The sequence below is a fragment of the Rhipicephalus microplus genome, chromosome 3 (assembly GCF_043290135.1).
Source record: "Rhipicephalus microplus isolate Deutch F79 chromosome 3, USDA_Rmic, whole genome shotgun sequence".
NCBI classification, from domain to species: Eukaryota; Metazoa; Arthropoda; class Arachnida; order Ixodida; family Ixodidae; genus Rhipicephalus; species Rhipicephalus microplus.
Genome location: NC_134702.1, coordinates 281,393,919 through 281,418,862, shown reverse-complemented (window position 1 = coordinate 281,418,862; position 24,944 = coordinate 281,393,919). Strand labels below are relative to the sequence as shown.

The window sequence follows — 24,944 nt, the reverse complement described above, 5'->3', positions numbered from 1 at the left end:
TCTCCCTTATATATATATATATATATATATATATATATATATATATATATATATACATATATATATATATATATATATATATATATATATATATATATCAACCTAAGGACTAACCTGGCTCGCCTTTTTTGCGCAGGTTTTCGCTGCATGTAATGAACCGGTGCGCTACCAAGAAACCAACGTCGATACGTCAACTCTAATCTACGGGCTTCACTCCCAAGTGAACGCTACAGCTCTTTACGACAGGGATATCTTCCAGACTGGAAGTGATGCCACAAATTTTGGTCCCTGTGTTGCAACTAAACCCCGGAGCAACATCGTTATCACCCGAGCCAACTGGCACCGCCCCTCAAACATTTTTCATCAGTGGGCAGGAGACTAACCTAAGGATGCAGACGCGGCTAACCTGGCTCGCCTTTTTTGCGCATGTTTTCGCTGTGTGTAATGAACTGGTGCGCTACCAAGAAACCAACGTCGATTCGTCAGCGCTCATCTGCAAGCTTCACTCCCAAATGAACGTTACAGCGCTTAACGACAGCGATATTTTCTCGACTGGAAGTAATGCCACAAATTTCGGACTATTCCCTGTGTTGGAACAGAAACCCGGAGCAACGTAGTCATCACCCGAGCTGACTTACACCGCCCCTCAAACGTTTTTCATCAGTGGGCAGGGAATCAACCAAAGGATGCAGACGCGGCTAACCTGGCTCGCCTTTTTTGCGCACGTTAGTAAAAAAACTGCTAGTCACGGCCTCAAAAGCAATTCCTTGTGTCTGGTTGTGGTCCCCTGTCCAAGGGTGTTATGTGAATGCGTCGTGAGTTGTTTTGATTCATTGTGCCTAATTTGTTCTTTTGTTAAGTGGGGATATTTAAACAAACCCAGGCCCTACTGTTTCTCAGCGATTGGCCGCTATCTTAGATAATCAAAAGGAGAACACAAATGCGCTTAATCTATGTGGGAAAGCTGAGAATGTCAAGTTACTGAAACTAACAAAAGATTGGCCTCAATTGAACAGAAACTGCTGTCATGCTCAGAAACTGCGAAAAGGGTAGCAGAGTGTGAGCAACTTGTTTCAAGGTTGCATGAAAAAGCTGAATTTCTCCTGAAAAAGATTGATGATCTAGGAAAAAGAAATCGACTCAATAATTTCATTATTTATGGAATGGATAGGTGGGCAACTGAAATGATGGATTCACTCGAGGAGGCTGTTCTGAGAGACATATTTTAATGTAGACTAGGAATTCAAGGAAGCAGCCTTGAACGCATTCACCGCCTAGGCAAAAAGATAGCAAAAAAACCGCGATCTGTGATAATGCGCTTTTTCGATATCAATGAAAGAACGCAGCTGCCAAAAAATGCAAGGAAACTAAAGAACACCGGGTACTCATTGGCCGAGGACTATTCCAACACAATTATAAGAAAGCAGCTGTGGTCGACCGTTAAAAATAGTCGCACGCCTGAGGATAAAGTGTATCTGAAGTATCATAAGCTAGTTATCAATCAAGAGACGTACGTGTGGAATGAGGACATGAACGCAAGACGCAAGAGCTTGCTGACCCCGGAACGGGTACAGACAGTGACAATACGCACGAAAATGAAAATCCGGACGCGTCATGCTATGATCGAATGGTCACCCGAACGACGGCAGAGGGGAGGCAAATGAGTACAAAGAAACTGCACACGGGGCAAACGAGGCTACAAACAGTGCAACAAAAGAACGCAAATGGCGCATCCAATTGACACGGAAATGACACATGTCATTTACGGCTACTCGCGTTTAATTTGCAAAGTTTTATGAATAAAACAGCTGAACTTGAAGCACTGCTTTGTGAACTCGGCCCACACGTTACGTTGCTGTCGGAGACATGGTTGCACGCTGGAGTGATTGATAACGAAATTGTTCCATCATTGCACAAAATACTCTGGTGAGACAGGAAAACCCGAGGGGGTGGAGTAGCAATTGTGATTAAGGAGAGCATAAATTTGACCCCTTTGCCGGCTATTCATGAACACAAAAGCATGTTTTGTAAAGTTAATTTCTACGGTAATTTTATTGTTATCGGTGTTGTATATCGTCCACCTACAGGCCATCTTGGGATTCTAGAACGACTCCATGATTATGCACAACGTTTCCGAGGCGACAACGTAAAATTTATATTAGCAGGTGATTTCAATTTACCCGAAATGAATTGGTCAAACATGAGCCCAGCGGGCACAAACGTTAGACACCCCAAGATACTCATTAACCTTGCTTTTTCGTGTGGTCTCGCTCAGATTGTTTCTGCCCCTACCAGAATCACTGCTACCACTACACATATTCTTGATTTACTGTTTATAAGTTCCACAATCAAATGGGACTCTGTCGCTGCCATGAACGAACTCTCTGACCATAAGTTGGTATTTGGTACCTTCTCCTTTCAGAAGCGTTACAGCAGAATTAAGGGAGTCATTACTGTGAAAGACTTCAACAGGGCAGATGATGAGAGTATTCTAGACGATTTAGAAATGAGTTTGGATGATTTTAATCTTGATGAAAGTGTGAATGTGTTGTGGTGAATTCAAATTTGTCTGCATGCTATTGCCATGTTTGTTCCTGACGAGATTAGGAATAAGAAGCAAAACAACTGGGTTACAAGGCAGATAGTCCACATGAAAAGAAAGGTTGAAAGAATGAGACGGGCGGGCCAGCCACGGGACTCTACTGTCAACACACTTAAGCGCAGCGTTGAAAAGTGTGGTTAAAAGGCTAAGGACACTTTTTTTTCGCCACCACTTTAGGCAATTTCTTCAAGGAGGCACCGGGGAAACTTCGGAGGTGTTTGGGCGAAAGCAAAACCAGTTGTATATCTTTATTGGTCAACGGTACCCTAGTCTCAGAGGCTAAAGTAGTAGCTGATAAGTTTAACCAATATTTCCACTTTGTGTATACCTTGAAAAATAAAACTGTTGTTACTGAGCCTAAAGGCCTCAATTCTTCTATGCAGGATCTTGTTCATTTGGAAGGTATTTTTAACTTGCTTTTTGAGCCTAATCCCAAAAAAGCTGGTGGTCCCGGTAACATCGCTACAGTATTCTTGCGGCGATATGCAGAGTGGATCTCGCATTACTTGTTGATCATTTAGAACGCGTCCCTAGCACAGAGCTCGCTCCCATTAAATTGGAGGGGTGCCTGCATCATTCCCATACAAAAGTCATCTGATCGCTTGCGTGTGTCTAATTACCGCCCAATATCTTTGACTTCAACAAGCTGAAAAATCCTCGAACACATAATCTGCCGACATTTGACCACAATTTTAGAAGAAAATTGTTTACTATCAGACGCCCAGCATGGGTTTCGGCGTGGTTTGTCAACAGTGACACAGTTGCTTAGTGTATACCATGATTTTTCACTCGCGATAAACAACAAAGATCAGATAGACGCCGCCTTTTTGGACTATACAAAGGCGTTCAATAAAGTGCCCATAATAACCTATTACATAAACTATATGCATTTGGAATAAGTAGCAAACTGATTGATTTCATTTGGGCTTATTTACAAGATAGGTATCAGTACGTCCAGGTTGAAAAGTACTGCTCGGGGACCCTTCAGGTAGCATCAGAGGTACCATAAGGGTCAGTTCTGGGCCCGATTTTATTCCTCATTTATGTAAATGATATTGTAAGTATAATACCAAGTGACGTTAAGATAACCTTTTTGCAGACGACTGCGTTCTATACACCACAGTTAAATCTACAGCTGACCAAATCTCACTCCACAAAGCCCTCACTGAAGTTTCAGGCTGGTGCAAAAAATGGTATATGTTCCTAAACGCCGACAAATTCTTAGTTCTCCGTATATGCAGGAACAAAACAATTCTGAACCATTCTTAATGTATAGATAGTATTACACTTAAGGAAACACCGGCTGTTAAATATCTCGGGGTTACTATCACGGAAAATCTGTCTTGGAATCTTCATATCAACACAATCTGTACCAAGGCTTTTAAATCTATCTGGTTTATTCGGCGCAAGCTTTCCAAAGCTCCTATGAGCGTTAAACTAGCAGCATAAAAAGCACTAGTTCAGCCATGTCTGGAGTATGCCTCATGTCTATGGGACCCTTACAGACAAAAAAATGTTGGTAAGCTAGAGAGAGTTCAAAGATCCATGGTTAGATTCATCTGCAACAAATACAAACGCACCGATAGTGTGACAGAAATGCTGAATTAAATTGACCTCGATACACTTAAAGCAAGACGTGCCGATAATAGATTAAAATACTTGTATTAATTATACAACAATGTAATACAAATTAACAATCAGAAATACATTACACACTACACACTGCGCACAAGTGCACGTATTGATAACGGGAGAATAATACAGAAATACAGCTCTTAGAGCGATACACTCAAATATTCCTTCTTCCCGAGAACCATAAGCACCTGGAACAAAATACCGAATGAAGTTGTAGATAGCCCTAGTGTAGAAGTGTTTATTACACACTTGAGGAAAAAGCGTGGGTAAAGTTGCCCTCACATTGCTGTATTCTTTGAATAGCAGTGTTTCATGCGGTAATTCATGTTTCGGTTGCTAATCATTCGTGGATGTGTTCTGTTGATGTACTTTTTTTCTTTTTTGTCAACTAATGCTTGGAGTGAACTCGCATCGCTGTATTCTTTGAGCTGCAGTGTTTCATGCGTTCATTTCATGTTTTGGTTTATAATTGTTTGTTGGTGTGTTCCTTCGATGAACTTTTTTTTCTTTGTCAGCTTCTGATTGGACTCAAGCGGCTCTGCAGTATTTCAAAATGAATAAATATATATATATATATTATAATGAGATCTAACACACAATAATGCCCAAGAAAGTATAGGGGAAGTTATTAAACTGAATTAAAACGTAAATATGAAGAAAGAAAAGCGGGTGAAAAGATAACTCACGCACTTTTCTTTCGTGATATATACAATACAATTCGGTTTAATACCTTCCCCTATACTTTCTTTGGCAATATTGTCTGTTCGATCCCATTATGATGTGTCAAAACACGGAAACGCGAGCCCATAAGTATACACTTCTTTCCAATATATATATATATATATATATATATATATATATATATATATATATATAGTGAGTGCAGTCACCGACTCTTCTTTATCAATTGGACGTGTCATCATCATTTGTATAATTTCCTCATCTGTAGATATCATCATCGGTGTGTGCCAGCTCGAGCTCACCTCGAATAAAGCTCTTCCTATATATATATATATATATATATATATATATATATATATATATATATATATATATATATATATATATATATATATATATATATATATATATATATATAACGTGATTTCGGCTGACTGAAACAGGGCATAGTGGGACATACCCAAGAAAGGTGCCTCAGACTGAGAGTGAAGAAGTGGACGTGTTCGGTGAGCTGCGTTGTGGCTGCAGACTGAATACTGTTATTTTCCACGTAACATTTTGGTGGAGGTGCTGGGCGCTCTTCTGACAACGGAGCTACGCAGTGGACCCCTCCTTAAGTCTGCTACCATGGCTCTGGGTTAGGATACCGCTTCGCCACCTACCTCAGCAACGACAGCAACCCGGTACGTCGTCCTAACGCGACCCCGTGGTTTCGGTACCTTTACTGGAGAGGACAACGCGAATGTGGACAAGTGGCTTAGTATGTACGAGTGCGTCAGCAAGCAATATGACTGAGACCCAACCGTTATGCTTGAGAATGTCATTTTTTATCTTGACAAGACTCCTCGCATCTGGTTTGAAATCCATGAGCACGAAATCACAAGCTGGGAAGTGTTTAAACAACAGCTCCACGACCTCTCTGGCAACCCGTTTGGTCAACACCTTGATGCCCGAAAGCAATTAGCCGCACATACACAGACGTCCACTGAGCCCTACTTGACCTATATTCAAGACGTCTTAGCGTTGTGTCAAAGGGCCGATCCCAACATGACTGAGGCTGACAAGATTTCACACGTTTTAAAAGGAATCGCCAACGATGCGTTCAGCCTGCTTGTATTTACCAACGTAACCACCATCGACGCCGCGATCAAAGATTGCCGCCGTCTTGAGCAGGTGAAGAGTCGACGCATTTTGCAGCAGTTCCAGCGCCTACCCAACACCGCGGCAACGTCGTCTTGCGAAGCCACTCCTTGTCATCCGTCTACAACCGAAGACGTGACGCACATCGTCCGACGTGAACTCGAGGCCGCTTACCCGGCTGCCAACAAACCGACGTTGCCCGACGCCTCAACGCCAGCTGCCACCTTGATCCAGGTTGTTGTCCACCAGGAATTCGCTAACCTTGGTATCCTGTCTACTGCACCCACCCTGGATAATACTGGTCCCTCGATAGCTTGTGTGGACATGCGACGTCGCCGTCCGTACTCTATTCGAACGAGAAACCCGTCTGAATGACGAACAGCTGATGATAAGCCAATCTGCTTCCGCTGTGGATGCGCAGGACACATCGCTCGTTACTGCCGCAGCCAGTAGCCAGCTATGTCTTCTGGCTCGTACCCCGCTTACAGTAACTCATTCCGTCCACCAAACCACCATTATCCGACCCGCACTGAGTCTACAGCATTTACTGCCCCTGAGGACTACGGCCACCCTGTCTCGTCATCGCCACCGCCTCAAAGCTACCCTTCTCGTTCAAATATGCATCGCCGCTCCACCTCGCCATCGCTTAACCGCCGCATGTCCCCGGAAAACTAGGCTGCGCAGCTTCTGGAAGTGAAGCTGCCCTGTCGACCTTACACAAAAATTCTCTGTTGCCCTTACGTTTGAACCGGAACACTTTTGAAGGATATGTTGATGGCACACCTGTTGAAGCTTTGATAGATATAATGCAGACGTGAGCGCCCATAAGTTTGCATTTTCGTCGTCGCATGAAGAAGGTCCTCCCGCCCCCCTTCACCAGTGTCGTCTAGGTTGCAGATGGCGCAACAGTCCCTGTCGTCGGTATGTGCACAGCTCAACCTACCGTAGCCGGTCCTCAAGTAGTCGTCCTTTTTACCGTGCTTGCAACATGTCCCCACGACCTCAAACTAGGCCTCGATTTTCTTACCGCCAATTTTTCTCTGATTGATTGCTCCGCTGGTGTGCTCCGCCTTGAACTGCCACAAATAAGTGACGCCCCACCAGCCTACATGCCGATTACTGTGCAGCGACGTTGTTCACCTTCCCTCCAAAACTGTGACGTACGTCGATTTTCTGTGCTCACCAGCTGTGCCTGACGGTGACTATTACGCTAAGCCTCTCACTGACGTACTCTTTGCGCACAATGTTGCAGTGCCCTATACGGTGCTCAGCATCACAGCTAACAAAACTTGTCTACCACTAGTAAATTTCGGCTACATGAATCATGTGTTTCTACAAGGCATTTCCGTGGCCCACATGTGTCCGTTGCTCGATTCACAAATTGAAGTGCTTGCCTTAGACACCCTTGTTTCATCGCAGCGCATACCACTCGCAACACATTCGGGCAGCCGTCGAATTGTAGACATGATCGCCACTGAACTTCCGCCTCCGCAAGTTGAAGCGCTACAACATCTTCTCGAGGCCTACCAGGATATTTTCCATTTTGGTGACCAACCTTTAGGACAGACGTCCTTTGTCCACCATCACATACCCACAAGTGATGCCAACCCTGTTCACCGCCGTCCCTACAGAGTGTCTGCTCTTGAGCGGAGCATAATTCAGAAGGAGGTGAACAAGATGCTAGCAAAGGGCATTATTGAACCATCCTCCAATCCCTGGGCATCCCCAGTGGTATTAGTTGAAAAGAAGGACGGATCATGGTGATTTTGTGTGGACTGTCGCAATTAAACAGCATCACCAAGAAAGACGCATACCCTCTGTTCCACATTGACGACGCCCTTGATTGCCTCCATGGTTCCGCCTACTTTTCTTCCATCGATCTTCGTTCTGGTTATTGGCAGATTGCCGTGGACCCCATGGACCGAGAGAAGACGGCTTTTGTAACACCCGATGGCCTTTACCAATTCAAAGTCATGCCTTTCGGCTTATGTAATGCGCCCGCCACCATTGAACGAATGATGGACTCCCTGCTCCATGAATTCAAGTGGTCTACGTGTCTTTGTTATCTGGATGACGTGATTCTGTTTGCTCCCACTTTTGAAGCGTACCTTGAGAGACTTCCGAAAGTTCTTGATGTATTCCGTCTCGCCGGCCTTCAGCTGAATTCATCCAAGTGCCGATTTGGTCGCCGTCACATTACAATACTCGTGCATATTGTTGACGCTAACGGCGTACAGCCTGACCCAGAAAAAGTTCGAGCTGCGAAGGACTTTTCTGTGCCAAAAACCTCCAAAGATGTTCGCAGCTTTGTGGGGCTCTGCTCCTACTTTCGACGGTTCATCAAGAACTTCGCGGAAATTGCTCGGCCCCTAACAGATTTACTCAAACCAGATGGGACGTTTACCTGGAGTCCCTCGCAAGCAGCACCATTCTCCGACCTGACAACTTTCCTCACTTGTTCTCCTGTTCTGGCTCACTTTGCCCTACGGCACCAACCAAAGTCCGCACCGATGCCAGCAGTTACGGAATAGGCACTGTGTTGGCTCAGCGACAACGTGGGCAGCATCGCGTGATAGCTTAAACCAGCAGGCTGCTGTCCCCCTTGGAGCGTAATTATTCCATCACAGAGCGCGAATGCCTAGCGCTGGTGTGGGCAGTCACGAAATTTCGCCCTTACTTATACGGCTGACCATTTATAGTTCTCACGGACCACCACGCTCTTTGCTGGCTCGCCGTCCTCAAAGATCCCACAGGTCACCTCGCCCGCTGGGCACTCCGCCTCCAAGAGTATTCTCACACCGTAGTGTATAAATCAGGAAAACTGCACAAAGATGTGGATTGTCTGTCACGCTACCGTGTTGCCGACTGCGATCCTACGAGCACTGATTGTGTGGGTTGCGTTCTTTCCATCTCCCAGCTGCTTCATCTGGGGGACGAGCAGCGTCGCAATCTGGATATCAGCCGCCTAATACAACAGCTCGAATGTTCACAACAAGACGCTTCTGTTCGCATGTTTACCTTAAAGGACCACACCTTATATCGGCGTAATTTATCGCCCAATGGTCACGACCTTTATCTGGTCATACCAAAGCACCTGCGTTCCACAGTCCTACGCGAGCTCTATGACGCGCCAACCGCGGGTCACCTAGATGTCTCCCGCACATATCACCGTGTGCGCCGCCACTTCTACTGGTCTGGACTTTCACGCTCTGCACGTCGTTATGTCAACGCTTGTGAAATATTCCAGCATCGCAAAAAGCCGTCAGGACTCCCTTCCAGATATTTTCAGCCCATCGACATCCCATCGAAGCCATTCTTCCGTATTGGTTTGGACCTTCTCGGTCCCTTCCCAACATCCGCTTCCGGAAACAAGTGGGTCACAGTGGCTACGGATTACGTGACCCGTTATGCAGTTACGCGAGCCATGCCAACAAGCTGTGCTACAGACGTCGCTGATTTTCTACTACGCGATCTTATTTTAGTGCATAAAGCCTCTCGTAAACTGCTGACAGACCAAGGCCCTACGTTCCTTCCGAAAGTGGTTGACGATATCCTACGTTCCTGCTCTACCCAACATAAGCTCACGACATCGTACCATCCCCAGACAAACGGGCTTACAGAACGTTTAAACCGCACCCTGACAGACATGCTATCGAAATACGTCTCGGCCAACCATCGTGATTGGGACCTTGCACTACCATACGTGACGTTCGCATACAATTCCTCCCAAATGACACTGCTGGGTACTCGCCATTTTACCTTCTGTTTGGAAGCGAACCATCATTGCCGTTGGATACCTTCCTGCTAGCCGCTCCGCAGTCTACTTCTGAATATGCACGCGACGTTATTACCCGCGATGTCCGTGCTCGTCAGCTTGCCCGCAGCAGAATAATGGCGTTCCAAGACTCGCAGGAGCATCGTGACGACAAGCGGCATTGTTACGAACACTTTCCAACAGGTTCCCTCGTTCTTCTTTGGTCCCTTACGCGACATGCAGGCCTTTCAGAGAAACTTCTCTCTCGTTTCACGGGCCCATACCGCGTGCTTAGACGAGTGACCGACACTACATATGAAATTGTTCTTGATAATCCATCAACCTACTCTGCTCTGCTGTCCACGTATCAAGGCTCAAGCGTTACCACACTGCTCCTGCTGTGGCCCCGTAAACTCGCCGGGTCGGCGCTGTTGCCCCCGGGGGTCGTGTTACGTGATTTCGGCTGACTGGAAAAGGGCATAGGGGGACATACCCAAGAAAGGTGCTTCAGACTGAGAGTGAAGAAGTGGACGTTGTCGGAGAGCTGCGTTTGCGTTGTGGCTGCAGAATATATATATATATATATATATATATATATATATATATATATATATATATATATATATATATATATATATATATATATATATATATATATATATATATATATAGTATAAAAAGAGGTCGACAAACGTGCGAAAAAACACTAGTTTTACTAACGTTTCGGCAGGTGGGCCTGCCTTCGTCGGAGTGAATGGTTACACATGGCACACAGGGCACATATATAAGCCGCTTCCTTGCGTATCACACGGCTAAGTCATTATCAGTAGTATAGGAAACAAGATTATATATCACCAAAGGTACGTGGCTATAGTGTATATACAGCTGAAAACGCGTATCATTATACAATAGTGAATTGGCACGTATTAGATACCCTACAACTTGTGTGGAATGAAACAGGTCAGCAAAATAACAAACTGCGCACGCAGTAGCTCACTTGGTCATACGTTCTGCGGGATAAACACAGCCTAAAAACATTCAGTAAGCCTTTAAAAAAGAAAAAGAAGTTTAGAGAGATAAACAAAATCCCAAAGCAGGCAGAGCAAAATGAATGCAAGTAAATGATGAAGTGACAAAGGCCACCTACCTTATGTAGGTAATATTTGACAATAGGCCAACATCGTGCGAAGAATATACACTTGTCAGTAAAAAAAAAAAGCGATTTACTAAGGCAATATGCAAGTAAGCGTACCCGGGCTCTCGTTCATGCCGGCAGATAGTGTTTTGAATTTATGAATTAAAAATTACTCTTTTACTTCGCGTTCATGGTGTGATTTAAAACCCGATTCCAGTATTGTAGCTTTCATGTTACTGAATGAATGACCTGCCTCGGTGACATGCCTTGAAATCGGTAAGTTAGGAAGGGCATGCACATGAGCTTTATGATTATTGAAACGGTATCGAAAAGCAGTTTCAGTATGACCTATGTATTGTAGATGAAAGATTGAGCATTCTAGCAAATATACGACATTTGCAGTATCACAAGTAAAACTGCCCTTAATTTTGAACTTGAAGTTCGTCGCAGTACTGGCTGCCAGTGTTGTTGTCGTCATGTGTGCGCACACTTTACAGCGGGGCTTTTTACAAGGACGGCAACCGAGCGCCTGGTCGTTATTGCTCTGTCTGGTTTTAGAGGAAGTTAATAAATCTCGCAAATTTCTGCCTCGTCTGTACACAACACGTAGTGGTTCTGGAAACGCTTTTGTAAGGCGTTCGCTCTGCATAAGTATGTTGTGGTGTTTACGGAAAATTGATGCTACGTTAGGTGCCGATGCGTTATGGGTTAAAACCAGGTTAACCTGAGAATGACTTTTAGGATTTTTCTTGGGGATGCAGAGTGTTGTACGGTCTTGTGCGTCGGCATGCCTTACTGCGTCATCGACTAACTTGGGCGGATATTTCTGTTTAAGAAGTGCAGTGCGTAGCTGGTTACAGTTATTATCAAAGTCAGATTGCTCAGAGCAAATTCTCTTAAAGCGTAAGGCCTGGCTGTAAGGTATGCTGGATTTGCAGTGCCTTTTGTGGCTGCTTTGAAAGTGTAAATAGCTCTGTCTATCAGTCGGCTTGCGGTACAGTTTAGTGCTCAATTTTGCATTATCGAGACAAACGGTTACATCGAGAAAGTTAATGGTCTCTGGTGAATATGTGTGCGAAAAGGATATGGAAGGGTGAGCATTATCAAAGTCCGAAATAAAAGACAAAAGTTCCTCCTCTCCATGTGGCCAAATCATGAAAATGTCGTCAATAAATCTTTTATAATAAAAAGGTTTTAGCGAACGACCCAACAAGAATTCGTTCTCAAGGGATCCCATAAATATATTTGCATAGCTTGGCCCGATCTTAGTACCCATAGACGTACCACTTACTTGAACATAATGCACTCCATTGAATTCAAAGTTGTTGTACTGAAGAATCATTTCAAGCAGTATAGCTATAGTCGAGCTATCAATGGACTTGTCGAGAGCGGAGTGATCGTAAGCCTCAACCACGGACCTTATACCATCCAAGTGCGGTATGCTTGTGTAGAGAGACGCAACATCGAGAGTTACAAGAAGAGCGTTGTTAGGTATAATAAGGTTGGCAATATCCGAAAGGAAGTCGTTAGTATCTCGCAGAAATGACTGGAACGTAGGGGGTATCTGGTTTATCAGGCTATCTACGTAACGCGACAAGTTTTCTGTCACGGTACCTATGCCGGAAACAATTGGGCGACCAGGATTGTTGTGTTTATGGATTTTCGGCAACAAATAGAACCTACCAGCTGCCGGACTAAGAGGGATTAGAGAAGCTGCCCTATCATTTAGTTTTTTCTCCTTTATTAGTTTTCTTATTGTGCCGTCTAATATCGCTTTATAATCCTCAGTCGGATCGGCCTCGAGTCGCTTATAAAACGACCTATCATCAAGCTGCCTGTTCGCTTCAGCAATATATTTGGTCGTGTCCGTGACAACGATGGCACCTCCTTTGTCCGCAGGTTTTATTGTGATGTCGGTGCGTTTGCCAAGGTTTGCTATAGCTTTTCTTTCTAGGGTCGATAGGTTTCGACGAAAAGACTGGGGTTCATTATAAGCTTGAATGATATCTCGCTGCACTGCTTTAATAAATATGTCCAAGTGTTTGTCACGTTGTGACCCCCGGTGTCCAACGTTTAGCCGAGGGTAAAGCGGTTGGATCGTCGGCGGGAGTCGGCTGATCGAAGAAATATTCGCGTAGTCTCATATTTCGTGCGAAGTTGTCTAAATCTTTGTATAACTGAAATTCATTATAGTTACCACTTGCTGGACAGAAGCTTAAACCACGGGATAAAAGACTAAGTTCTTCTTTAGATAAGATGGCAGTTGAAATATTAATAATGTTGTCGGGTGCAGGTTTACATGTTCTTTCCTTGGCCGAAGATGGAGGTGTTGAGTTTCGAAGTTTTACACCATCTCTGAGCATTTTTTTGCGTTTCTGTGCGTTAAGCTTGGCACGTTTCTTTTGCTCATATGCTCTTAGGGACGATGATTCCTCTGGAGAAAGGCTAAACTGATCGAGTAGTTGGCGCTCCCTGTTTATCAGCGATTTCACGGAAGATCGATAATGGTTTAATACAATGTGTACTAGCTCAAGTGAGGCGTTCTTTAAGGTGTCAAACCACTTCCTCGCGTTGCACTTCGATAGCTTTGATGTTGCTGGCTGTAGACAGAGACTTAAACCTCTAGGCGGAATGGAAGCCGCTAAATATGCTTCTAGAGTAGACACATGTAGCTCGTAACGGACACGTTTCTTGACAGACTTCCTAATTATTTGAAACTGCTTAGAACACTTTGAACTCAGGATACTATTCGACAATGAGTGCTGTAGTCAATTATTCGGTTTTCTTTTTAAAACGTCTGAATATTTGCGTCGAAGTGGGTACCTGGAGCCCGTAAAGGAAACTGCCGTCTTTCGTGGGTCTTGTGGAGCCAAGCTGGCTGATGTTCCTGGTGCGGAATTCCTCTGGGCAGAGCAGGAGTAGCATTTCTCGTTCCGGGGCACACAAGGATGATCCGCTGACCGCTGGTTGGCGGACGCTGTAGGCGTTGATTCGGCGAGAATGGCATTGCAGCGTGGCTCCTTCAAGGTGGGTTCGTTGCGAGAAGAACTTGCATGACCCTGGATACTTTTGGTCGGCCGGATAGCCCCAGGTTGTCTTTTGCGGGTCTTGGCGGTTTCTGGCGTAGTCCGGTGGCTTCTTTGTGGGGTAAGCCCCCGAAGGTGCTGGGGCGAAGATACAGCATCGCCCCAACCATTTGAAGTTGCTTCACTTGGGGAGTCGAAGCAAAGCTGGCGTATGTGACTTGCCATCAGCGCGACGCCCTCAAAGCTCACGTGCAGTCCATCGGCTGCCAGTACTCGTCCAGGTGGCAGCCATTCGAACATGTGGTCCAGAAAAGACAAATCCCTAGAGCGTTCGCAGAAACTTCGTAATAGGCTGTTGAAATGGCTTGCTTCGCGGTTGAAACGATGGACAAATACTTGGTTATTATTTCTGCGACGTTGATTCGTGGCCCTTGGCAAGACAAGCGTGGCGTACAGACGGCTTATTTCGGGTCGCTCTTCACGGATTAGGTGTAGAAGGTTGCAATAACAACAAAAGGTTGCTTGAGCACTTCTTTTTGCCAAGTCGTTGCTCCCGACGTGTAGAACCAGAGTTCTTGTCGACGAAGGAACTAGGTCAAGCAGTGAAGGAACATCCCTGACCAAAGCGCCCGACTGCGTTATGAACGCCGGTGTTCCTTGTAGCAGGGGGTCGAAGTATTGAAACAGGTACTTTGTCTGTGAATCACCCAAGATAGCCGTGGTTATTCCGAACTTGGGATACTTCCAGGTGGTGCATTTCGACGTTGTCTTCCGGATATCCATAGCAGGAAAGTATGGTGGGGTGATATTCAATGGATCCGGTGGAAAATGTAGTATAAAAAGAGGTCGACAAACGTGCGAAAAAACACTAGTTTTACTAACGTTTCGGCAGGTGGGCCTGCCTTCGTCGGAGTGAATGGTTACACATGGCACACAGGGCACATATATAAGCCGCTTCCTTGCGTATCACACGGCTAAGTCATTATCAGTAGTATAGGAAACAAGAATATATATCACCAAAGGTACGTGGCTATAGTGTATATACAGCTGAAAACGCGTATCATTATACAATAGTGAATTGGCACGTATTAGACACCCTACAACTTGTGTGGAATGAAACAGGTCAGCAAAATAACAAACTGCGCACGCAGTAGCTCACTTGGTCATACGTTCTGCGGGATAAACACAGCCTAAAAACATTCAGTAAGCCTTTAAAAAAGAAAAAGAAGTTTAGAGAGATAAACAAAATCCCAAAGCAGGCAGAGCAAAATGAATGCGAGTAAATGATGAAGTGACAAAGGCCACCTACATTATGTAGGTAATATTTGACAATAGGCCAACATCGTGCGAAGAATATACACTTGTCAGTAAAAAAAAAGCGATTTACTAAGGCAATATGCAAGTAAGCGTACCCGGGCTCTCGTTCATGCCGGCAGATAGTGTTTTGAATTTATGAATTAAAAATGACTCTTTTACTTCGCGTTCATGGTGTGATTTAAAACCCGATTCCAGTATTGTAGCTTTCATGTTACTGAATGAATGACCTGCCTCGGTGACATGCCTTGAAATCGGTAAGTTAGGAAGGGCATGCACATGAGCTTTATGATTATTGAAATGGTATCGAAAAGCAGTTTCAGTATGACCTATGTATTGTACATGACAGATTGAGCATTCTAGCAAATATACGATATTTGCAGTATCACAAGTAAAACTGCCCTTAATTTTGAACTTGAAGTTCGTCGCAGTACTGGCTGCCAGTGTTGTTGTCGTCATGTGTGCGCACACTTTACAGCGGGGCTTTTTACAAGGACGGCAACCGAGCGCCTGGTCGTTATTGCTCTGTCTGGTTTTAGAGGAAGTTAATAAATCTCGCAAATTTCTGCCTCGTCTGTACACAACACGTAGTGGTTCTGGAAACGCTTTTGCAAGGCGTTCGCTCTGCATAAGTATGTTGTGGTGTTTACGGAAAATTGATGCTACGTTAGGTGCCGATGCGTTATGGGTTAAAACCAGGTTAACCTGAGAATGACTTTTAGGATTTTTCTTGGGGATGCAGAGTGTTGTACGGTCTTGTGCGTCGGCATGCCTTACTGCGTCATCGACTAACTTGGGCGGATATTTCTGTTTAAGAAGTGCAGTGCGTAGCTGGTTACAGTTATTATCAAAGTCAGATTGCTCAGAGCAAATTCTCTTAAAGCGTAAGGCCTGGCTGTAAGGTATGCTGGATTTGCAGTGCCTTTTGTGGCTGCTTTGAAAGTGTAAATAGCTCTGTCTATCAGTCGGCTTGCGGTACAGTTTAGTGCTCAATTTTGCATTATCGAGACAAACGGTTACATCGAGAAAGTTAATGGTCTCTGGTGAATATGTGTGCGAAAAGGATATGGAAGGGTGAGCATTATCAAAGTCCGAAATAAAAGACAAAAGTTCCTCCTCTCCATGTGGCCAAATCATGAAAATGTCGTCAATAAATCTTTTATAATAAAAAGGTTTTAGCGAACGACCCAACAAGAATTCGTTCTCAAGGGATCCCATAAATATATTTGCATAGCTTGGCCCGATCTTAGTACCCATAGACGTACCACTTACTTGAACATAATGCACTCCATTGAATTCAAAGTTGTTGTACTGAAGAATCATTTCAAGCAGTATAGCTATAGTCTAGCTATCAATGGACTTGTCGAGAGCGGAGTGATCGTAAGCCTCAACCACGGACCTTATACCATCCAAGTGCGGTATGCTTGTGTAGAGAGACGCAACATCGAGAGTTACAAGAAGAGCGTTGTTAGGTATAATAAGGTTGGCAATATCCGAAAGGAAGTCGTTAGTATCTCGCAGAAATTACTGGAACGTAGGGGGTATCTGGTTTATCAGGCTATCTACGTAACGCGACAAGTTTTCTGTCACGGTACCTATGCCGGAAACAATTGGGCGACCAGGATTGTTGTGTTTATGGATTTTCGGCAACAAATAGAACCTACCAGCTGCCGGACTAAGAGGGATTAGAGAAGCTGCCCTATCATTTAGTTTTTTCTCCTTTATTAGTTTTCTTATTGTGCCGTCTAATATCGCTTTATAATCCTCAGTCGGATCGGCCTCGAGTCGCTTATAAAACGACCTTTCATCAAGCTGCCTGTTCGCTTCAGCAATATATTTGGTCGTGTCCATGACAACGATGGCACTTCCTTTGTCCGCAGGTTTTATTGTGATGTCGGTGCGTTTGCCAAGGTTTGCTATAGCTTTTCTTTCTAGGGTCGATAGGTTTCGACGAAAAGACTGGGGTTCATTATAAGCTTGAATGATATCTCGCTGCACTGCTTTAATAAATATGTCCAAGTGTTTGTCACGTTGTGACCCCGGTGTCCAACGTTTAGCCGAGGGTAAAGCGGTTGGATCGTCGGCGGGAGTCGGCTGATCGAAGAAATATTCGCGTAGTCTCATATTTCGTGCGAAGTTGTCTAAATCTTTGTATAACTGAAATTCATTATAGTTACCACTTGCTGGACAGAAGCTTAAACCACGGGATAAAAGACTAAGTTCTTCTTTAGATAAGATGGCAGTTGAAATATTAATAATGTTGTCGGGTGCAGGTTTACATGTTCTTTCCTTGGCCGAAGATGGAGGTGTTGAGTTTCGAAGTTTTACACCATCTCTGAGCATTTTTTTTGCGTTTCTGTGCGTTAAGCTTGGCACGTTTCTTTTGCTCATATGCTCTTAGGGACGATGATTCCTCTGGAGAAAGGCTAAACTGATCGAGTAGTTGGCGCTCCCTGTTTATCAGCGATTTCACGGAAGATCGATAATGGTTTAATACAATGTGTACTAGCTCAAGTGAGGCGTTCTTTAAGGTGTCAGTTTCACACACACACACACACACACACACACACACACACACACACACACACACACAATATATATATATATATATATATATATATATATATATATATATATATATATATATATATATATATATATATATATATATATTTGTGTGTGTGTGTGTGTGTGTGTGTGTGTGTGTGTGAAAAGGTGACCTTGGATCCAGTGGACAAATGCCAAGAAGTAGAGGACGGGCGAAACAAAAACTTTTCATTTTTCCTACGTTTCAGCTGGGGACCGGCCTTCATCAGGGGAAACACGTTACAAAAATTCACTTTTCTGAAGTAGGCATGGTATATCAGGGGCCTCTGACACGGGAACCACTACTATTATACGCTATCTACTGTAATGTGGCGAGTAATGAACGGTGAGCAGAGAAAGTCAAAGCAATGTGAAAGTAAAATTATGAGAACACATGAATGGTGTTTACATTAAGTAGATCGCATGAATAGGAGTTTGAAAACTTCGGTAATATCTACGAACAAAAAATAAAGCTGTCAAACCCATACAGCAAATCACACGCACAAAACACAAAATGTATAGCGGAAAACTTTCGAAGTAAACAAAATGCGTTACTAAGAATTTCATAGGGCACAAGCAGAATCAATAACAAAAAGTTAAGAATTTCACTGCACCGAAAATGTGTAGTAAAAATCTGCTTGTAGAGTTATTGTGAACAGCCTGTGATGAAACAAGAACTTAGTTCTGCACCGAAAGAAACGTCAGTTTGCTTGGATTTTAATTTATACCGGATAAGATCGCGGTGAACTTGTGTATCAAAAATGACTCACGCACTTTCCTATCATAGTGTGTAGGGAAACCTGATTCCACTATAGTAGCTGTTAGTTCATTGAATGAGTGACCAAAAATATTAACGTGCTTAGACAAAGGTAGATTGGGTAGGCTTGTAGCGGCCGCAACACAGCGACTGTACAACACTGCAATCGAGAGGCGTGTGAATGAAACCACCACCTGAGAGATTTTTGATGCCATTTTCGTTTTGTATTTTTTCTGGACTACGGTTTCGAGTGGTTCACGTCTGCGCGTGTTCTCGCTGCTGATGACCTACATCCAAGCTACGAGGGCGTCGCACTGATGGCGAGCCATATCTGATAACTCTGTCTATCTTGCTCATGGCGTGATCACGCAACCAGCTGTTCCCAAAAACAGAAATCACCCAATCAACTGTCGTCATCCCTGGACCAAGAACAAAGTCAACCCTCGGGCAGTCGACAGCGCAGCGCACCTCCGAAGCAAGCTTCGCTCAACCGCATACCATCCAAACAGAAGCAATAAACAAAGGGGCCCTCCTTTATTGGACAGTTGAACAGTCCCTCAAGGCAAGCGCACGCCACCCGGCCGTCTCCCGCACAAGACCTACGCACTGGTGACTCTCTCAGCGGGTGTCAAACGACTGAGCGCCAGGCTCCTCGAAACAACGCTTCAAGTTTGCAGACACAGCCACCGCAAAAAAGATCCGTCACTCTTTCTGCTTCACACGCACACAAACTTAGAAATGCTAAATTAAGCAAGGTCTCTAATAATTGAATAGCATCCCAACCGGCAGTCAATCTATCAAACTACTCGGGTTTTTGTAAAATCGGGAAGGTGATTGAAAAACGAATCCGTCATGCTCTCCACGCGTCCACACTTGGTACATATGTAACTGCTTCGACGGTACCTAAGGAGCTTCGAAATTCGTCGAGCAACTTCCAAAATGCTGGGCCACAACAGCGACAAATATAATGCAATCTTAACAAATGCTTTTTTGACATAACACGCGTCATGATCGTCATTACAAAGAATTCTCCAAAGCGTTAGCTAACACTGAGCGACAACTGCGCGTTTCGCATTCGATGAGTACTTCAGAGATCAGGGCCCTCAACGAATACGAACAAAGTAAATACACTGAAATCCACTCAAGAACGGCTAAGACGTTGCTCCACGACAAAATACTTCCTGAGACAGATGTTACAGAAATAGCGGATTCTGATAATACAGAAGTGTATAAGTACATTACCATTGTCAATATTTTTAAGCTTACTTTTTCCGAACCGGAATTAGTGGTACTCGTTCAGGGTTTAAACTTCTGTCCTGCCATTGGTGGCTTTAACGATTTCCAGCTGGCAAAGGATTTAAATAATTTTGCACGAAACCTACGCTTAGGAGAATTCTTTCATGAACGGCCATCTTCTTTGCACAAGCAATCCCGCGAGCCCTGGACGCCTCTAACACAACGTGACAAGTTTCTTGATCTCTACATCTCAGCAGTATAAGGCGAAATTCTAGAGGTTAACAAGAAACCCACGTCCTTTAAACAGTATCTGTCCATTTCTCAAAAAAGGGCCCTCCATAAGCTGCAAGATCGCGAAAATATATTTATGAAACCAGCTGATAAAGGTGGCGCTGTAGTATTAATGAATAAGTTTGATTATACTACTGAGATTTAAAGACAGTTGAATGATATCCATTTCTATAAGCGCCTTGACGACGATCCGACAGAGCGGTTCAAGAAAATGGTTTTCAATATCATAAAACACCTTGTCAAAGATCACAAACTCAGCCAGACAGCTATGCGGTCATTATTACCCTTTAGCGCCATCCCGGGGCGATTTTATGTCCTGCCAAAAATACACAAAGCAAATAATCCTGGCCGGCTTATTGTTTCCTGTATGGGCACCGTCACCGAACCATTGTCTAGCTTCGTTGATAATCTCATCAAGAATATTCCATCCACTTTCAATTCATCCCTGAAAGATAGAAACCATTTTTTGTTCGACGTCATTGACCTCGACGTGCCACCTTGTTCATTGCTTGTGACACTAGCCCAAGTAACGTAGAATGTTATTCCAACGTCCAACGTTCAATGAAAGCGCCCAGATGTCAGTCAGCAACGTTGCCTAAACGCGCTTAACTTCCTCTTTTTTGATCACACGATAACGCTGCTTGTAACATCCAGGACGATATGGCAACGTCCAGGATCACATTTTCAACATCACGGCAATGTTTTCCCAACATAGGAGCAATGTAATGTCAACATGTCAGCAACGTGACGTCAACATATCAACAACGTGATGGCAGCATTCCAGCAACGTGATGTCAACATTGCTGTATGACGTATTGACTTTCATGCGACGTGTGCAAAAAATACATACTACTGTGTGTGCAGTAATAATAAAGGGCATGTTCACTTGTTACGGGAACCGCCCAAAAGCTTCTGGCTCGGAAAAAAGCTCTCGTATGATGTGAAAAATTGCATTGTTATTGTCCACGCACAAAAACTGTTTCCTAACAGCACTTTATCAACATATTTGTTCACGTATAAACAAGTGGTGTTGGAACAGCCAAGCTATAAAAATGTCAAAACAAACTTGTGCATGTCCGTAAGATTAAAAACACGCTTTTCAAGTTCCAAAGCTTCCAACACATGTGATATACATAGTGCATTTTTTAGAGCATTGAAAAATGTGGTTTTGCTTTGTGTAAGCAATGACTACAATAAGTGAGCATGTGTTGAGGGTGCGGTATTTTTATGTGCAGAATTGCAGCAACGATGACGACATGCAGTCACACAGCTTAGGCAGGAAAGAACACGCTGAAGTGGCTGAAGGCCATATGAAAGAAACAAAGAAGACATTTATTTACGAAGATTACTTAATTCTTAATTATTTGTCGTTTTCACAGAGCAAGACATCAATGGGAGTGTTACAAAAACATTTTAGCATTCAATAATAAATATGAACAAGGCACGTTGCAAGTTTCTTTCATACTATGTCAACTGCTGAGTCGTAAAAACCAAAGACAGGTGCAAATTGAAAACACAACTTGTTTACACAATTTTAGCGAATAATTGACGAAAAAAGCATACAACTATAGTATTCACAATATCAGTGGGAAAGTGAATAGGCAAGAAAGAAGACACTGGCGAAACTGCTAAGTCTTAAATACATAGGAGGACATGAATACCATAAACAGCTGTTGCCTTGTCGGTAATTTTTCAACAGTGATGCATGCTTTGTATACAATGATGATTGCCACTGCTGTTGACTGTCTATGTGGCGATTTCATGAACAGAGACAATATAGCAGCATTGAAAAAGTGCCACATCCCACATAGGTACAGTTTGTTTTGACGGAGCTTAGAAGGTTCAAGGTTCAAAACAAGAACTTGTTTTTACCAAAGCAGAAAAACCTGCCGATATCTGTGTAGCAAAACATGCTGCACATCAAAAGAAGCTTATCAGTTAGAAAGCAACCGAACTTTATGATTACTGCCTAACACGCATTCAGTGAAAAGCGGCTCAATAAATGTGGCCGATTGATTACATAAAAAATACGCCTTTCAAAGTTAAGATAGCTGACCCCCGGTCAGAAAAAGCAAAACGCGATAAGTGGAGCGACTGCTCAGTGTAATTCACGCAAAACAGTGACCTCCCAGCTACAACCAAGTGAGAAATATTGATCACGAAACGAATACACAAGGCATGCAACTATTTTCTGTTCAGTTCAATACCAAGTTGTCCTTTTGTCCATTGGATGATTAAACTGTCTTGACACAATTATTCTTGTTCATTCAGTCCAGATTTTATTAATTTGTATCTAGAGGTGAGCTCAGGTTGTCTTTAGATTCTTGTGCATTGCTCTGCATAAGTGTCTAGTATTTTCCATTTATGCATTTCTTGCATTGTGTGTGCCAGTAATTTTGGCATTTCAACTTTTTTGGATTTGCAGTGAATGCAGCTTCCAAGTTGATACTTTATAGCGAGTGGTTATGCGCATCTTTGGAAAAGTGGCAAAGTACTTTCACTTGTTTGCGGAAGTCGTTAGGAAGGAAGTTCATTTTTCGAAGGTATTAAGAACAAGTATTATGACCGAGTACCCTATTTCTCACAAAATTATAACGCCATAAATGTCGACTATGGATACACATACAATCATACTTGTGGGCACAGGTACAGCAGCAGGCACAGGAAATGCAATCTTTTAGAGTAGAATGAAAATTGACACCAACCTGCATCACCATCAGAGAAGCAACTAACAGCCATACCGCCACAACAGTTCACATGCCCAGTGTAGTTCACAAATGCAAACTGAGCAGCATGTTGACGTTGCCAGTCTTTGCTCGAGACTTTGCCGATGTGGTTCAACTTGAGTGAACAAGCTTACCAGGTCAATGTACGCCCAAAAGGGGTACACTGTCGACGATGTCAGCAAACAGCAATTGCAGGGTGATGGATGTGACGACCGCAAAACAAGCCATGATGCGAGGCAATCGGTTTGGCAATGAGGGCCTGCTTCATGAATAGGAAGTGATTAGACCCATACTAGTAGCTTATCAAGAAAACAAAATAAATAAATGGGAACACTTGTGTAAAAAAATGCTGAGAATCGGCTGACAAACTCCGTCTGCAACATTCTATGAAAGTTGTGCTAGGACTAACAGAAAGCTATGTAGCAATCCAGCTGTGAAAAAACACAGCAGTGAGGAAACCTAAATAGTGCAGAGATTATATTTGCGAAGCTTTATTGAGCTGAATGATTGGCTGCTTAGTCATTATAGATGGCAAAGAATCAACGTTTCGAGCTTATTTGGGGCCTTGTTTCAGTTCTTCAGCTCGAAAATATTCAATCAACCTAGTTATTTTAAGGGTGGCAATGTTTGTTGAGTTAATTAATATAAACAATGCACAAAAAATTGTTAGTAGCTTAAAATTGCCATATATTATGGTGCTCACCAAACGCATGGCACTCACAGCGCAGTATTCTTTTCTGTCACTCCTCATCAGCTGCATGGTGGCAAAATAATATGAAATTCTGCTGCTCATTTTCTTCTTCCGGCACGTGCATATGTACATAAAACAAAAGAAAAAAAATCATCCAAAACATAGAAATAAAATTATCAGCATGTTTTTGGTACACCACAGTATGCAGCAGAGATACAACTAAGGAGCAAGTGTAAAAATGTTCCAAAAGACAGGCCAGTTCGTGATTAAAAATATAGACTTGTACTGAACGCAGCAAAATAGAGCAAAATCTACATAGACGTTTCGCCAAATATGCAGCTGGCATCCTCAGTATGCCCTTGTACCAAATGAGCGAAGGTTCCACAGTTTGCTGCTAGTCTCCTATGTCGCTTAGTATGCGACCGCGGTTGTCGCGCGCCAACTTGTCACACTAATGAATCACGACTCGATAAGCATTCTTTTGCCCCACTTTTGTTCCCGAGCTAGCGTTGTCTCATTACTGAAGTCGAAGGCATGTTCCATCGTCGAGCAGTGTTCGACGAGTTTTGTCTTATAATCCGCGGCATGGATGGCCTTTGCAATGTATTCCTTGTGCTCTTTGAGCCCCGTTGGTCGCTTCCTGCCCATTTCACTCATGCATGTGGTTTCGCATATATCACTGATCAGCAATTGCAGTCATATAAATGGAAAACGTGGTTGGTGAATTGTAATGAAGCCATTATCTGAACAGGTTTATCAATGACACACAGAAACACATGCAAAAAGGAACAAAGAGTGTGCCGCAATAAAACACATTGTTTCTGTATTTTACGTTGAAAGTTTTTCAGACTCTGTGCGAATAACACTTCGTACACTGTGAATTAAAACAAATTTCAAGCCTCATTTTACCTTGGTAAACGCGCTCTCAACGCCCAAAACAGCACATTTGCGAATGATTAAAACAGGCTTCTTCCTGTTCCTGTGCACAAGTTCCTATCGCAGCCACCACACAAGTTCCTGTGCGGTGGCTGCGACACCACTTATATTGACAAAACTGGCAAATGATAAAAACAGGGTTGTTTACAAGTTCCAGAGTAGTGGCTGCGATACCACTTATATTGGCGAAACTGGCAGGAAGTGGTCAATGAGTTATAATGAACACAAAAGGGACATCACAAAAACTACGCATTCTCAGACAAAACTCATCAAACACTGCTTGAAAATGGGGCATGCCTTCGACTTTCGTTATTCGATGACGCTGGCCCAGGAACAAAAGAGAGGGAAGAGAAAGCTTTTAGAGTCGTGGTTAGACCGTCGGGACCAGCCAGTGTGCAAAAACAATCACGGCCTCCATCCGGATGAGTAGACAC

At 43.6% G+C, this 24,944-nt stretch overlaps 1 protein-coding gene across 3 annotated transcripts in view; it reads left to right on the top strand.

Moving 5' to 3' along the window:
* LOC119167773 (uncharacterized) overlaps nt 1-24,944 on the top strand; it is a 933,880-nt gene that overhangs the window by 799,535 nt on the left and 109,401 nt on the right. Inside the window, exon 5 of one of the 3 annotated variants that reach the window (XM_075891060.1) lies at nt 137-2,958. The exons of the other annotated variants lie outside the window; for them this stretch is intronic. Within the exon in view, the coding sequence (XP_075747175.1) occupies nt 137-382 (246 nt within the window). The 3' untranslated portion in view covers nt 383-2,958. Of the gene's footprint in view, nt 1-136; nt 2,959-24,944 lie in introns of those variants that run through there. 3 annotated transcript variants of the gene reach the window in all.